The following is a 16368-nucleotide window of genomic DNA, read 5'->3' on the forward strand; positions in this document are numbered from 1 at the left end:
AATCCTGCCTCTCTTTCTTCTTCAGCTTTCCCCATCTGTAAAATGAAGATTTGTCTGCCTTTCAGGTCTACCGCATGGATAAATTAATGTTCATAAAACATTTTCATGACTAATAGTGCTAGATACTGCAATTGTTTTACATTTATATTTATTAGTAAGGCTGCAAGTCTGTCACAGAGGTCACGGATTCCGTGACTTTCCGGTACCTCTGAGACTTCTGCAGCAGCCAGTGCATCTGGCCTGGGGCCAGCCACACTGTTCGCTGCTGGGACAGTCTCGGTTCATTGCAGCGCCCATCCAGCACCAGCGGGGATCCCAGGCCACACACTGACACTTGCTCCCCCCAGCAGCAGTGGGGGTACCAGGTCGCAGGCCACTGCCCCCTGCATCAACGCGGGTCTTGGGCTGTCCACTGCTGCCCCGCCCCAAACACCTGTGGTGCCCCCGGCCATCTCCCCCCCAGAGCATCTGTGCCACCCCTGGGCCACCCTCTGCCCGAGCACCCAAGATTTAGTCAAGGGTATATAGTACAAGTCATGGATAAGTCATTGACCGTGAATTTTTGTTTATTGCCCGTGACCTGTCCATGACTTGTACTAAAAATACCTGTGACTAAAACATAGCCTTATTTATTAGTTATGGGGAAGTATAAATTGTAGCTACTGTATGGAGAAATAACTGTAGCTAATCTATGTATTATCCTATTTAAGTTAACAGCCTATAATAAAGAAATGTTACTTCTAGAAGAGTCAGGTATTCATAAAACAGTGTACTACTGCCAAAATTGTTCATCCTTGTACATATGCAGATCTGTCATTCTCTTTGCTAATAATTTATACAAATCTAATGGAAACAGCTTAAAGGGAAATGGTGTGCTAGACTGATGTTTTCACTGGCCTGCTGGTTGCTCAGGAGTATGTGTGAAACAAGTTAGTGGACTCAGTTTGGTCCCTCATTGCTGAATGTTCCAACCCGCTGCCACAATTGACAATTTTGTTAGCAGAAGTCAAGGAGTAAATGTGCTATCGCAACTGAAATATTGTCTCAGCCTCTACAAGGCAGGCCAACAAAAACTGGCAGGCTCTCTGTGAAGGCTATTGTTTATCTAGAACATCTGGCAAATTTCTCCAGCATTGTATTTGTAACAAAATATATTAAATAGATTTCTTCATAGGACAGTAACTTTACCCCACGCATTGCTCTCTTCATTACTTGTCTGTATTACAGGTATTGTCCCATACTCTCCTGAAAATTGTCTTGGAGCCTCCTTTCTCACTATTGCAACATTGAGTAAACTGACCACTACAAAGCAGCTGTACATTTGTAGTGTGAGCACCCTCTGCTCTCTTTGACTTGAGGCACTAAGCTGTTGTATATACAACACTTGCTGTGAACACTGCCCTCTTGACTTAAAGTGGGTGGACTGGATTGGCCATAGAATCACAGAACTGGAAGGGACCTCGAGAGATCATCTAGTCCAGTCCCCTACACTGAAGGCAGGACTAAGTATTATCTAGACCATCCCGGACAGGTGTTTGTCCAACCTGCTCTTAAAAGTCCACAGTGATGGAGATTCCACAACCTCCCTAGACAATTTATTCCAGTGCTTAACCACTCTGACAGTTAGGAAGTTTTTCCTAATGTCCAACCTAAACCAAAGCTTTGAGTGAGGCTTGAACTCACAGCCCCAGGAGTACTCCCCCCCCCTCACCAGTTACACTACTGTAGGTATTTGTTAGAAAATGCCTCCTTGCCTTATTGGGATCCAGGAATCAAACCCGAGTCAACTCCTTAGAAAGCAGCTAGGCTCACTACTAAACCACCAATGCATCCATCTTTAGGCCCTGATCCTGCAAAGACTTATCTTTATGTACTGTGTCTATAATCCATGGAAAGCTTAAAAAAGAAATAGTGAGGTAGCTTGTGCCTTTTCTGATATATGTGACATGAGCTGAATTATTGTGTAAAACAAAGTCTCAAACTTACGCTTACTGTGGCCCAGCTTTTAATGGTCTACACAAGACAATCTCTTTCCTCCCCTTCACGCTCACAGCGACTTCCTCTTTCCACTGGCAATTTCCTGGTATCTTCCTGGTAACCACAGTAATTGCCTAGAGGGGAGAGTAGTCTGGGGAAGGGGCAGCCTTCTGTATTTTTAAATGTCATTTAACGCGCTTTCGCTGCGGGCAAGGGAAGCCAGCGACAGGCACCCAGGTCGCCCTGTGTGCCCCCACCAACAGTAGCTACTGTGAGTTACACCAGTGTGTCCTGGGCGGCTCATGGCCTTGAGGGCAATGGGGCGATGCCAGGGCTGAGGATGGGGTGCGGCTGCACTGAGCCGCGATGGCTCGGGGGGGGGGGGGAGGGGGATGCCTACCCCGTGAAGCTTTTGTGTTAGGCTGGTGAGACGCCAGCAGCCTCGGCCACTTGACCTCAAGATGGCGACTCTAGTAAGGGTCAATCAAGTGGTTACCGCTCCTGGTTGCCCCCAGCAAAGATGGCGCCGTACACCCCTTTTCTCCCTACGCCCTTCTAGACATCACCACTCTATGGTAAGACGCGCTTTGTGTCTCTGTGCGTATAGTGCGGACTTTCAATCAGAACTCCCAGGCTGCCTCTATGATCGGGCGGCGCGGTGCAGGCCGGGACGCTGGCGGAAGGGGCGGCTCACGTGACACCCAGCACAGCACGGCGGCGCGCCTGGTTCTGTGCGGTGTGTTCGCGGCCTAGAGGCCTCCAAGCCCGGCGGAGGCGGCGAGCGGGACAGGCCTTCCCCATCCCCGGCTGACGTGTGCGGGAGAGGCTGAGGCGGTGCCCCGGACGCGGCTCCTGCCCCTCAGGGAAGGAGGGTGAGTCCCGAGGGCAGGTGGGGAGAGAAGCCGCCATCGGCGCCCAGCCACCCGCCCGCGGAGGAGACGTAATCCCCGGCGGCGGGACGGGGAGAATTCCCCCCCCACCCGCTCCCCGTCCTGGGAGAACCCGCCCCCTCCACCGAGGACTACGAGGGGGCTGCCCAGCGCCGGGGGTGGGGGCGAGTCGCGCCCTGGGGTGTATATTGGTGCATCCCCTCCCCCTCCTCCTCCCCCTCCTCCAGCAAGCGGAGAGTCTCTGCCCTATGAGCGGAGGAGGCGGGGACGTCCCTTCGCTGAGGGGTGGGGGCCACCTGCCATACTCTAGCTTGGAAACGCGGAGCGTAGCCATCCCCCCATGGGGGGGGGGCACCTCTTCGTCCACACTGCCTACCCCTGTGTAGGTCCAGTGGTGAGTGAGTGGTGGTAGTTACATGTGTCAGTGAAGGCGACTTAGCGCCTACTTTGGCCAAAACCCATGGTGTTTAAGAACATACTAGCTGGCTGTGGATCCCACTAGGATTGAGCAAGACGAGCTATTTTGCTTTTAAACTGTATTCGTTCTGATCATGTCTACACTGGTAAAATGTATTGCAAGAGAACATTTTAACTAACATGATGTGAAATGTGATTTTTGAAATGTGAAATATGGACAAGGACAATTATATTCAAAAATATGTTAGTTGGTTGTGATTAACAAAACTTTCAACCTGATTCTAGGGAGTCAAGTGTTTTAAAAGTGTTGATAAGAATATTTTTAAACAACTCTCATTTCCCCAGATATGTCTACACAAGCTCTGAGAAAGAGATGGAAGCTTTCTCTGTTAGAGGGGAATAGTCTTCCCTTCCTTTTAGTTAAAAATGAGGAGTCTCTAACAACTTCCTCCACACATGCATGCTCTCTGTCTTCATCACTTTGTGAGGTGAAGATAAGCTGGGGTGGGCAAACTATGGCCCATAGGCCGCATCTGGCCTGTCAGGGCTACGGATCTGGCCCGTGGGATTGCCAGCCCCGTGGCTGCGCCGGAAGCTGCTGGCACTGCGGCCCCTGGGGGAGAGGGGGCAGAGGGCTCAATGCGCTGCCCTTGCCTGCAGACACTGCCCCCTGCAGCTCCCATTGGTTGGGAACGGGGAATTGTAGCCAATGGGAACTTTGGGGGAGGTACCCACAGGTGAGGGTAGTGTGTGGAGCCTACTGCTCCCCCCTTCCCCTAGGGGTCGCAGGGACGTGGTGCAGAAGAGGAGCAGCGCAGGGCCAGGGCAGGTATGGAGCCTACCTTAGCCCTGCTGTACGCTGCTGCCACCCAGAGCCCGCACCCCCTGCCCTGAGCCCCCTGCCCTGAGCCCCCTGCCGCACCCCAACCCCCTGCCTTGAGCCCCCTCCTGCACTGCACACCTCATCCTGCACCCCTACCCTGAGCCGCCAGTCCCCTGACCCAGCCTTACATTCATGGCCCTGCGTGCAATTTCCCCATCCAGATGTGGCCCTTGGGCCAAAAAGTTTGCCCACCCCGAGATAAGCCACCACCACTAGTGTAGTGCAGTGCAATAAGTGTGGAAGTTTAGGTTCTAGGCCCAGTCAGGCCTTGAGAGAGAGAAGCCCAAATCATAGTCTTTTGCACTTTTTATGGGGCCAGACACCCCCGCAGTAGTTGCTTTGCAAACAGTTTTCTGGTTCTTCATGCTCCTCTCTAAAGATTTCCTGAGAAAGGAGGCTCATTGGATGCCGTAGCCCTGGCCACACACAGGAGATCTAATCATGTTGCTGAGGAATCCTCTTCCCATTCTCAGGATTGAGGTGCAGGCAGCCCCCGCATTGACAGTGGAGCTTTGTGTGGGCACAAGAAGTTACAGAATCAGGGGCTAAATAGTAAAGTGTGTTGCAGTGAGAGGCAGGGCATGCAGGGAAGAGTAATGGGAAGGATAATGGCTGTCTGCTATTTTGGTAGAGTGTGCTGCCTCTTGGGCAGCCTTTGCATGCATAGAAGGTAAAAATCCACACCCCTGAATTATGCAGCTGTATTGAGCGAAATCCCAGTGTGCCAAGAATACAATAACAGAACCTCAGAATGATGGCAAACTGGAGTTTTAGCTGTTTTCTACTTCAAAATAGCTTAAAATTCTATAATGAGGATTGTATTGACCTAATTTAGACCCTGATTCTGCATACATTGAACTCAATGGCAATACTGACCGGAACAATTTTCTTATTCAGTTGTTTCCTCTTCCAGAGGTCATCCTGTTCCGAAATTTTTTGGATATTTTTCTTGCAAACCTGTGCTGTTAAGTGAAATGAAAAATGTACAAAGTATTTGAGGACAACATATAAATGGGCATTTATTCATTCTTTGGTGTGGTACTACTTAGGAGGACTAGCCTTTGAAGACTCATGTACTGTCAGAATTGTCTAATGTTTTTCACCCTAGGAATTTTGCTTGTTTTAGAAAGTATTTAAAACACTGATGTGGTGAAAATACTACACATTTTTAACAAAATACAAGGTAACATAGTATTCAAATCACCAGCAGAATATTTGTAACATCCTTTTAATTTGAGCAATTCTGATTATGTAATTGACAAGCCTACCCAGCATAATTCTGCAACCAGCTGTATATAAAATTAGACTTTCAATAAAGCATTCCACTCCAGACAAAAAAACACTACTAAAATAAGTATTGGAATATATCTGCATGTGCACCAGATTTTGCTTAAGACTTGAACAAACCAAGCTTAAATTTCTAATCTAGACAAAGCTGTTTTGGGGATTGGTTAACCAAACAGTAATAGAAGAATTTTCCAAAAGTGAATTGCACCAACAGCATTCCCTTATTTCAGAAACTGTTTTCTTGTTTGCCTCATGTTTTGGCAAAAATATCTCCTTACTGTAGACTAAATATACAGACTTTGAAATGCAAAAGGACAGTATTGGAGGAATTTTGGAGGTGAGGTAAAATCAGAGTTAAAATGGAAATAGTCAGAAGAGCCTTGACCATAGCATCGCTACTATGATAACATAATATGTATCTTTACCTTCAAATATATATTTTAAAAAATTAAGCACTTATTCACACAGCTCGCAAGAGTTGAAGGTTCTGTAATTCCTGTGCTACAATTGATATTACTAACACCTTGTGTAGTGCAGCCTCAGTTTAACAGTGTTGTAATTAACTGTTGCATGAGGAATACAGACTTCTGAATGCTGTTTTTTATAGGTTTTTAAAACAACCTTTTAGTTACCTTTGGAAAGGAAATTACACATTTTGCTCAACCAGGTTTTGAAAAGACCAATATTAAAACAAATGGAAAATTATTCTGGGGGCTAATGCTAATAGGGTCCAAAGTTATTGTCATCAAGATGTTATTTCTGCAAGGAGGCTTAGTTGCCAATTTAATAAAAAATTAAAGATGTCCTTGATTGTTTTAATTACATTACTGATTCTAGTAATGAGAAATTCGTGATCTACTTACAGCCCTGTCTGTTCACCCACCATTATTAAAAATATATTCTATATATTTAAAGTTTAGAAGTACTCTGAGTAATTGAAATTTTAGTTTCTTTAGCCACAGAATGTGAACATGGCATCAGCAGTGCAAGCTTTCCACGCTTTCTTGCTAATATGCCGGAAGTGTGATGCAGTGGAAGTGCTTCATAATGAGACAGTAGTACAGACTCCATGTTTTTTCAGTATTTGGAATGACATCACTTGTGATGGTGACTTGTGTGTTTTAGATACCTATTCTCCAGGTGTTGAACTCTAATCACTGACACATTTTGTGTAGGCTCAGTTTCATTTAAAGTCCTACTATGTTAATGCATTAGTGAAAGCCATCTGTAACTTTGCGTAAGGTAATATAAAAACAAGAACTATAATATACACTTGTAAACTCTTCTCACTTGTGAAAATATATCTATATCATTTAAGTGATTACTTCACACATTTTCTTAACACTCTGGAGAAATCTGAAGTTTACCATATACCTATTGAGTGGACAGAGCTTGAAAAATTTATCAGATCTAGAAAGCTAACCCTACTAATTGTTGGCCAGTATGAAAGGGTAGCACCTAGTGAGCAGCTCCGTACCCCAGCTGCCAGGATGCCTACTAGGGTGTTCTCTCTGGACTGTGCTTGGATGCTCATACCTTTCTGTATTAGCCTTTGGTTTGTGGGTGACCAATAGGGTTGCCAATTGTCTAATCACACAAACCCAAATACCCCTTCCCCCATGCCCCGCCCCTTCCCTAAGGCCCCACCCCACTCACACCATCCCCCCCCTCCCTCCATCGCTTGCTCTCCCCAACCCTCACTCACTCTCACTGGGCTGGGGTAGGCAGTTAGAGTGGGGGGTGGGATCTGGGCTGGGGCTGAGGGGTTTGAAGTGTGGGAGGGGGCTCTGGACTGAGCCTGGGGCAGGGTGTGGGGTGCAGGAAGGAGTGCAGGGTGCAAGCTCTGGGAGGGCGTTTCGGTGAAGGATTGGGCTCCAGGCTGGGGTAGGGGGTGGATGCAGGAGGGGGTATGGAGTGCAGGCTCTGGCCCAGAGGCGCTTACCTTGGGTGGCTCCCGGTTGGTGGTGCAGCGGGGCTAAGGCACACTCCCTGCCTATCCTGGTCCTCTGCTACTCCCAGAAGTGGCTGGCATGTCTCTGCGTCCCCTGGGGGAAGCTGGGGGCTCTTCCTGTGCCCACAAGCACCACCCCCACAGCTCCCATTGGCTGCAGTTTCCTGCCAATGGGAGCTGCGGAGTTGGTGCTCGGGGCAGGGGCAGCGCGTGGAGAACTGCCCAGGAGCTGCAGGGATGTGCCAGCCACTTTTGGAAGCGGCGTGAAGCTAGGGCAGGCAGGGAGTCTGCTTTAGCCCCACTGCACCGCCAGACTTTCAGTGCCTAAAATCTCCCAGTTTGGCTTCAGTAGCTTCCGGGAGATAGGGCGTAATTCCAGGAGACTCCCGGCGAAACCAGGAGGGTTGGCAACCCTGGCAATTAGCTTGAACCACCAAGGCCCTTCTGACTGATGGAAGGGAGAAGGAGCACATGCCCTCTTCTCTCCCTTATCTATGAGTTTACTAATTGTCATTGGAGAAATCCTGCTAATCAATTCCTTCTTCTTTCTAGTTCCTGCCTCTCCCCCCCCACCCCCAAAACAAACAAACAAACCCAAAACAACCTCCTGGCTTCTACAAGGTGTCTCTCCCCTACCTTCCCTTCACAGAGAATAGCTTCAATATCTGTATCTACTGCTGCTCTTCAGAGCTCTCCTTAACAGACGGAGAATGAAACTGACATCTTTGTCAGTTTCACTCTTCCAAGAGAATTTTACACAGCAGCAGAAAAACATATCCTATTCCTTTTAACTTAATTTTGCTGTTGCATGTGAAAGCTATGGATAGCAGAGGTACTGAAGCTCTCTCTACTCACTCAGGACTATATCATTGAATTGATTCACATTAGTAAGATCTTTTCAAGGGCTAGAAACTTGTTCCTTTTTTAAACAAGTTTAAATTGGTGAATTTTTCAAGCTGTGTACATAGCAACACATTTTATTCACTGTAGGCCTAGACGTGAAAGGTTGTAAACCCTGTCTGTTCTGTACCAACTCTTTTTTTTATTCATCTTGAGGGCTAAAGGTTATTCCACTGAATGCTAGGTTTTGCTTTGATTTTGATCAAAAACAAACCTTAGCCTATATGGACATATGAGCCTCCAGCTCATTTGGAACAAGTCTGGGTCCAATAGTTCTTTCCTGCCATTCTTCCCCAAAACTGTCTTTATGTATCCACATTTGGAGGAGTCCCTTTGTTCAGATCTCTCCTTTCCTGGGACCCCGGGGAGTGATTGCTTGGCAGGGTGCATTTGACTTTTGGTTAGGAAAGTACACAACAGAAATACCTAGGTGGAGAAGGGAATCTCCTCGTTCTCCCACCCCAAAAGTTGTAGATGTTAGTATTTCAGCTACTTTAAACTGTCTTGTGTGTGGCAGTAGATTTTTGATTCTCAAAGCTTAATGGTGAAAGGGACAGCAAAAAGAGAGCCATAGAAAGGAGAGGCATGCTAAAAAATATTGAACAGTAGAAAAGTTTGTCTATTTTGTGTGATGTAAGTATAGCTTAGATCTCATAAATGTGAGAAGTCTTCTGTTTGCTACCTGGTTTACTCCTCCACCTCAGGCCTTGTATCAGATACATTTTACCTTTACTTTTGGTGGGAAGAGCTGGATGCCCTTGGGCCAGTTAAAGGGACATTGTCTCTACTTTAATCTTTTGTTAATTGGCTAACTTAAAAAAAAAAAAAGCTAAACTTGCATATTGCTCCATTTTAAATAGTAGGAACTGAACTTTAAAAAATAGCTGCTTTTTCTGCTCCTACTTAGAGGTATATTTGATGTGAGCTCAGGAGTAACACCACCAAATATGCTTGGACTCACTGCCCCTGGTGTACATGCCTGCTTATTTCCATAGTTCTCCCAGACTCTGAAAATAATCTTGGTTCTGAATTCTAAAATCACATGTAACTCCTTCCTCTAGACTCCGAGGTCTCTCTTTATCTGTTATCATGGTAGGATAGTGGTATTAGCTTTTAGTGCTGACATCACAGCACTACCATGTTTCCTGCTTGCTCCAATGTATGGAAGGTATAGTACTCCTAGGCCCAGTGGCTCTCGTTTCTTGCTCCTCCCTGCTCCAGCACGAGTGGGGTATAGATAATGTTTTTGTTCCTCATCTGTCTAGCTCTTGCACCATCCACATGCAGACCTATTTCCTGCTCATTCTGGCTCCTGCACTTGGGGTGCACCTTCCCTCCCCAAATTATCGCTCTCTAACCAGCTCTTGCTAAATGAAACCCATTTTTAAAACTGGACAAAAAACACCTCCAGCAGGGATTGGAACCCTGTTGATTCAGGGATAGTGGCTGAGTCTGGCATTCTGACTTAGTGGTACCCCATTTACTTAAGAATATAAGCTCACGGTAGGATATCTGCATGGTAATAGTTACCGATGCATTAATGTATGAGACTGTATGTGCATGTTATCTGCTCGAGTAAGGCTGATGAGCATATGGGTTTTTTTGGTTTGTTTTTTTTTTAACACCAGTTTCGTCTGTAAAGACCAGATATTTGAATAACAAGCTAGATTACTTTTTAGATAGTTGTGAATATAATTGCTATGATGGTGCTGAAACTAAGAGTATATGCCTCCCTTCTGTTCTGGTAGGAGCTGTGTGCACTTTTCAAATTGTAAATGGTCTCTTGTAAGTGTATATATAGATAGTGAGTGCATTTTAGAATGTTCTTTATTATGGGTAGGTAGCATGCTGACTCTTCAGCTCATCAGCTACCAGCCAAGTTGAACCAACAGACATGGGAACTGGCAAGTTAAAAATAGACTGGAGAACCCTCTGCATGCTTATCAACTCTGTGTTTGAAGTTAGAAATTTTCCTTGTGTTTGTCCCATTAATAGATATTGCTTTTAGCTAATTCTGACCCTTGGTAACTTGATTCACAAACATCTAATACATTACTACTTCATCTGTGCAGGAGAGCTAGTTGGCGTATTGCAAAACTTTATTCTGAATTTATTTCTGATTTTAGATATTGGAAAAGTATCTCCTGTGGGCATATTGTATTTTCTCTGAGCTCGTTATCTACGAACAGTTCTTTGTGAAATGTTTAGCATAAAGAATTAGCTTAATCTCTTGCATCAGTCCATCCTAAAAGGCAAGACTTTCATGTTTAATAATAGCACTATTAGAAAATAAGTCTTCCACTACTGCTTTGTTATTGCTTAATTGGGGAAAGGAAACATGAACTAAAGTTTGCATTTCAACAGGCAGTCCCTAGAAGGACGAAAATCAGAGTTAGTATGGTGATTGTCAGTTCACTCCACTTTGAATAGATGTTTTGAGGCTATCTTTTTTTTCTCCCCCCCCCCCACCCCAGATTGCTGCTGCAAGAATGTCTTTTCCACCTCACTTGAATCGCCCTCCTATGGGAATCCCAACACTTCCACCTGGGATTCCACCTCCACAATTTCCTGGTTTTCCTCCACCTGTACCTCCTGGTAAGTGATGTTAGCAAGTAGAACTACTACGGAACTAAGTAATTTTTCCTGTACTAAATTTTAAACATTTTGTATTCACTCTTGCACTTACGCAATTGCATACATGTATTTTAAGGTTGAAGACCCTATTTATCCATAGAGATGTACAATATGAGTAAGCTTCCCGCTGGTATGCCCAATGTTTCTCTGAACAGAAATTAAAGCTTCTAGAGTGAGAATAGCTCAGTTTCTGTGTCTAATTATTCCTCATCCTCTCCATTGAGATTGGCTCCTAACGTCATTTGTTTGTGGTGATGGGTTTTATGACACCTACCTATTTGGCAATGGACTGCAGCTTTCAACATTTTTCAAATAGGCTACTGTAACAGCCTTTGGGGATGGTAACCCAAACACCATGGAAGGTACTTGGATACCCTGGGAATGTGTGCTAGGAAAATATAGCAGCAACTTTTGGTAGCTGCTAGCCTGTTTTCAATTTGAACCCATAGGTGAAGGGCTACAGAGTCCATTAGCAGTCCCTTGGCCATGGTTTCATTTGCACACTGAGGACCCTTCCTTGTTGTTTATATTACAGTACAGGCAGTCCTCAAACTTACGACACAATTGGTTCCTGAAAATTGCGTTGTAAGTCGAAACGCCATAACTCAGAACCACAATACACTCCATTGCAGGACCAAGCGTCTTAAAGTCAAAACCAATTGTCGTAAATCGAATCAGGGTGTCAATTCAGAAATGTCGTAAGTGCCGTTTGTTGTAAGTTAAACGTCGTAAAGTCGAGGACTGCCTGTAATACTAAGAGGCCCCAGTCAAGATGGGGCTCTTTTATGCTAAGCACTGTGTGAAGACATGGCTTATAGTTTAAGGAGTTTACAATCTAGTCCAATTTACAAATACAGGTTTTATTTTAATTCTTGTTATCAAATCTAAATATTTCCTATCAAGGTTGGCAACTTTTGGGACCATGAGATCCCCTAACATAGAAGAAGTTGTTGTTCTCTGTATTGAAGCTTGGGAGCTCTAAGTTTATTTCTGTCTCTAACTTTCTAAGCAAGCAAAATGTTCTGGAGGCATGGGGAGTGTTCTGAGATTTCATAAGGAACAAGGTGGATCCCTGGGATTGAAGATATTACTTGCTGCACATTTTGGTTTGGAATAACTTTCTAAGAACATATATAATTGCCTAAAATAAAACAGAACTCTGTGGACCATGTTTCTCCTCCAAGAGATACAACTTAAATATCCTGTTCTGTATTTTAACAGGATGTCAGCAGGCCATACGGATAACTATCCCAATACTGCTTCATATGGGAATGTATGTGCCCTTTCTGGCATTGTTACATGGTGAAGACACACCTATTAGTACCTCATGATGCCTAATTTTTAGACCTGTTTTTTGTTGGGGGGGGGGGAGAGGAGGAGGACTTGCTTTGACTGGACTCTCATAAGCACGTTTAATGCAAAAAGCAAGTTAAAATCCTCTGCTAAACCTGTCTGTTGTAACATTAAAATTTCTCTCTCATTCCTTTTCTTCTGATTTTTCTATTGTTGTTTCCTTATACATATTGTACTTCCCGGTCCCCCTTCTTCCATTTTCAAATCTCTCCCTCTGTTTCCATTCTACTCCCCTTCCAGTGTCTCTTCTTCCTCTGCTCCTAGTGCTTAATCATTGGGCTGTCATTCTAGTTTCTCTTATATTGATCGCTCATTCTTTCTTTGCATTCCCAGTGCACAGGCTAGTCTCAGTCTAGAGACAGAAGCTTTACTTTTTCAGGCTAACAGCACATTCTTCTTTCTGCACTGTAGCTGGGAGCAGGGAGTAGTTGGAGGCTAGTGGAGCAGGAGAGAAGGGTGAGAGCAGCTGTTGTATTATGTTGCAGTTAAGTAAACTGCTGCAAAATGCTGCACAGCATATGGGCTACAGAAAATACCTTGCTGACCCTGTGTGTGGCTGTATGGGTTATCCACTGGTGTCTTGTAGAGTAAAATATTTTCAGAAGCCATGTGACTGAACTACTGCATATATGGCTATAAATGTTAACACAGTTTTGTCCTAGTGGGTAATTCTGGAATGGTTTGTAGAATATAAAAACATTCATCTCCTCTCCCCCACCACACACAAGCCCACCAATCTCTTCTTGCATTACGTTATTTAAAACTTAAATAGAAGTTTTTGAGATCAACAGGCTATTATCTTTTTTCTGCTAAAGCTGCACTTCTTTGATTAAATAGACATGTTCTGCCACTGAAAACTTTGTAGTGAAATTTAAAACTGTAACCCTGTTTGCCATTACTATGTCCTGAGTGTGTATACATGTTTCCGTGCTATTGCAAGACTTTATAAAGCCTATATTTTTTTGTAGTATTACCTGAGTACCATCTCTCTTCTTTCCCAATGGCATTTTAAAGAATCTATTCTAAAGTGTTTGGTGTATATGCTTGATACATGTAAGTTTCTGTTATTTGAAGGTTTCCTTATTACCACGTAAGAGGAAGAAGAACTTTCCTCTTGCAAAGTCTGACCTTATACAAAACAAATTAACTGTTTCAGTACTAGGAATCCATATGGGGTATAAACAGGAAGAGAGAAGGATTTTGAAAATATCAGTCTTTCTTGCAACTGGAAAGCATGATCTGCATCGCTAATGTACTAGTCTGTGGGGATAACACCTATTTCCCTAAAGAGGGGGCACTGGTTTCTCACTTCTCTACTCTTCTGTGACTAATACTACAGGCAAATAGTGACACTTGTAGTTAAGATTGCCATATACTTTTCTGTACAAGACCTTGTTTTCAGTTGTTTTGCCAGACTTTAACTGTTTGGGCTGAAATTTCCTATGCCGAGTGTCTACCTCTGGGTGAATTTTTTTTTTTTTTGGAGAGTTTCAGCTAAAACAGTTTGGTGGTTTCTGGAAACAAGATTGGGGGGAAAAGGTTATTTTGTGCATTTAAAAAAAATCTTACAACTGATTCAATGACAAGCGCTAGCACCTTCGTACTTTACAATGGGACACGGGGTGAAATTTTGGCAAGGGGGTGTGTGTGTCTCGTCATGGTGTCAGGAATGTGAATTTTTGCTCTACCTATGAAAATTCACCTAAATATGACCAAGTTATAAGCATCTGAAAAATTACAGTTTCTGTATGCTCAGTATAGATTTCTTAGTTTAGCAGCTAAATTGTCTTGATTATCAGCGTTGGGTATACTCCATACACAGACAACTCCTTTGAGTTGACCAGACTGCTACTCCTGAGGGAATTCTGTGCAAGTGCAGAATTAATGTCCCCTGCAGATTTTACTCTTTCCTTGAAGAATAATTGATGCATGCGCCCATCCTGGGCAGCAGTTCCAAGTAGGCACGTCTGGTTTGGGCATGGGGAGCAGCCTGGGGAGATACAAATTGCCATCTCTTCCCCTGTATGTGCTGCTCCAGTGGCTGGGTCAGACCCATCCCTAGGAACCTCCCCCAGCTGCAGGAAGCTCAGCACTCCCACTTCCTGTCCCCATCGCTCCCCAGCTGTGGAGGGAGGGTTCACTGTGTGGGGAGCTGCCCCCTATACACCCAGACCCCCTGCCAAGCCCCACCCTCCCTGCACCTGGATCACTCCGCTAATCCCCTTGCACCCAGACCCCCACCCCACTGAGCCCCAATGAGCTGCACCTGGACCCCCACTCCCCCAGTACCTAGGCTTCCCCTTCTATTGCTGAGCCCCAGCACCTTCACCTGGATCCCCACCTGCAGAGTCCCATTCCCACTGCACTCAGCACCCCCCAGCAAGCCTCATGCATTGAAATCCTCCAGACCCCCAACCAACCTGCTGGCATCCAGATTGCCCCACACACAACCCTATCACCACACAGCTGGATTGGGCTGAGCCTGCTTGCCCCACACCTGGATTGGGTAGCAGGGCTGGGGGTGCGTGCAAGATTCTGTTCCTCTTGCTCGCTATTGCAGAGTGCCTGGAGCTGGGGAGAGAAAAGGCCTTAGGGTGGAGCAGGCCCGACTCTTGTGCTGTGTCAGGGTCAGGTCTGTGTCTAGGGGAGGAGGAGGCTTCAGGGTGATCCTCCACCTCCGTGCAGCCAGTGGCCTGCGCTCCCCACTGCCGTCCTGAATCTTCCACTTCCATTGCCCTTCTAACTTATTATCTTCAACAATTTCAGTTCTAGACCAGTGACTGTACATACCAGTGACTGTACGTGACTTGCTGAATACTACTTAGCCATGCCATTCACGAAGGCCCCAATCTGGCAAAACACTAGTTTAATTGGGGAAACTCAGGTGCTGAACTTTATGCACATATTTAAGTGCTGTGCCAAATCACGGTCTAACTTTACTCCTAAGGATGTACTGCCCTTTTGATATGTTTACACAGCAAAGAAAAACCTGTGGCTGAATTGGCTGGCGCAAGCAGGGCTTGCAGAGCTTTGGTTGTGGGGCTATTTCATCACTGTGTAGACTTCCAGACTGGGGCTGGAACCAGGCTCTAGGACCCTGCAGGGTTGAAGGGTCCCAAAGCTCAGCTCCAGCCTGGGCCTGGAAGTCTGCACAGTATTGAAACAGCCCCACAGCCTGAACCCCATATGCCAGAGTCAGCTGGCACCGACCAGCCGTGTGTGTGTGGTTTGTTTGTTAGTTTTTTGCTATGTAGACGTACCCTTAAAGTCTTCTGTGCTTGATATACATGGAAATATTAGTATTACCATTCACTTTGTGACACCATATAGATGTGCTAATATGCCTAGTATGGAATCTTTGTCAAAACTCTTTCTGAATCTTTTTTGTTGTCTGTATTGTTGCGGACGTACTTACTGAGAGAGATTCTAAAATAAATTACCAAAATAAATGAAAGTGGTGTGATTATATTGTTTTTAACAAATAAAATATGCAGAATTTTAAAATATTGTGCACATAATTTTTAATTCTGGGGGCACAGAATTTCCCCAGGAGTAGACTGTGCATGGTCCATCCCAGGGCTTCAAATGTTGAGAGAGACTTTTCATGCAATTGGTCTTTGTGGCTGCAGGGGGCAATTGTGGTGCCAGGCACTATATCTGAGAGCGAGCAGACTTTCTCTCTTGTCCTCTCTGTGCTCCCTCTGCTGATGCCCAGGCAGTTTGGAGGAGGAAGCAGCCTGACCTGAATGGGAGTGGGTGTGGGGGAGGAGATGCAGGGCAGTTGGGGGGGGAGGTTAGGAGCAGGATTTGGTGGGGGGTGGGGAGGATTTGAGGGTGAGGGGCATGGAATGTGGGTGGAGGAAAATAGCAGCAGATGAGGAAATGGAGCAGGAACTGGGAAGGGAAGAAAGGGACAGGAGCAGGGGGGTACAAAAATGCAAACAGGAAGAAGAGAAAGATATGAGGACAAGAGGAGGAGGGGAGTGTATCTGGGAAATGAGTGAGTGGGTAGGATGGGCAGAACTTGGATCTGTAACCACTAGAGAACAGTCCCCTACAGAACCTGAATTCTGAAT

The 16368-nt window shown here is 45.4% G+C and overlaps 1 protein-coding gene across 3 annotated transcripts in view; it reads left to right on the top strand.

Moving 5' to 3' along the window:
• Positions 1-2650: 2650 nt before the first annotated feature.
• The window catches only part of RBM25 (RNA binding motif protein 25), a 40419-nt gene continuing 26701 nt past the window's right edge, over positions 2651-16368 (top strand). For 2 of the 3 annotated variants that reach the window (XM_073348530.1, XM_073348532.1), the window contains exons 1-2: positions 2651-2849; positions 10780-10900. In XM_073348530.1, coding sequence (XP_073204631.1) covers positions 10795-10900 — 106 coding nt within the window. In that variant the 5' untranslated portion in view covers positions 2651-2849; positions 10780-10794. The remainder of the gene's footprint in view (positions 2850-10779; positions 10901-16368) is intronic. The other variant, XM_073348531.1, reaches the window with a different exon arrangement.

The sequence above is a fragment of the Lepidochelys kempii genome, chromosome 6, assembly GCF_965140265.1.
Source record: "Lepidochelys kempii isolate rLepKem1 chromosome 6, rLepKem1.hap2, whole genome shotgun sequence".
Classification (NCBI taxonomy): Eukaryota; Metazoa; Chordata; order Testudines; family Cheloniidae; genus Lepidochelys; species Lepidochelys kempii.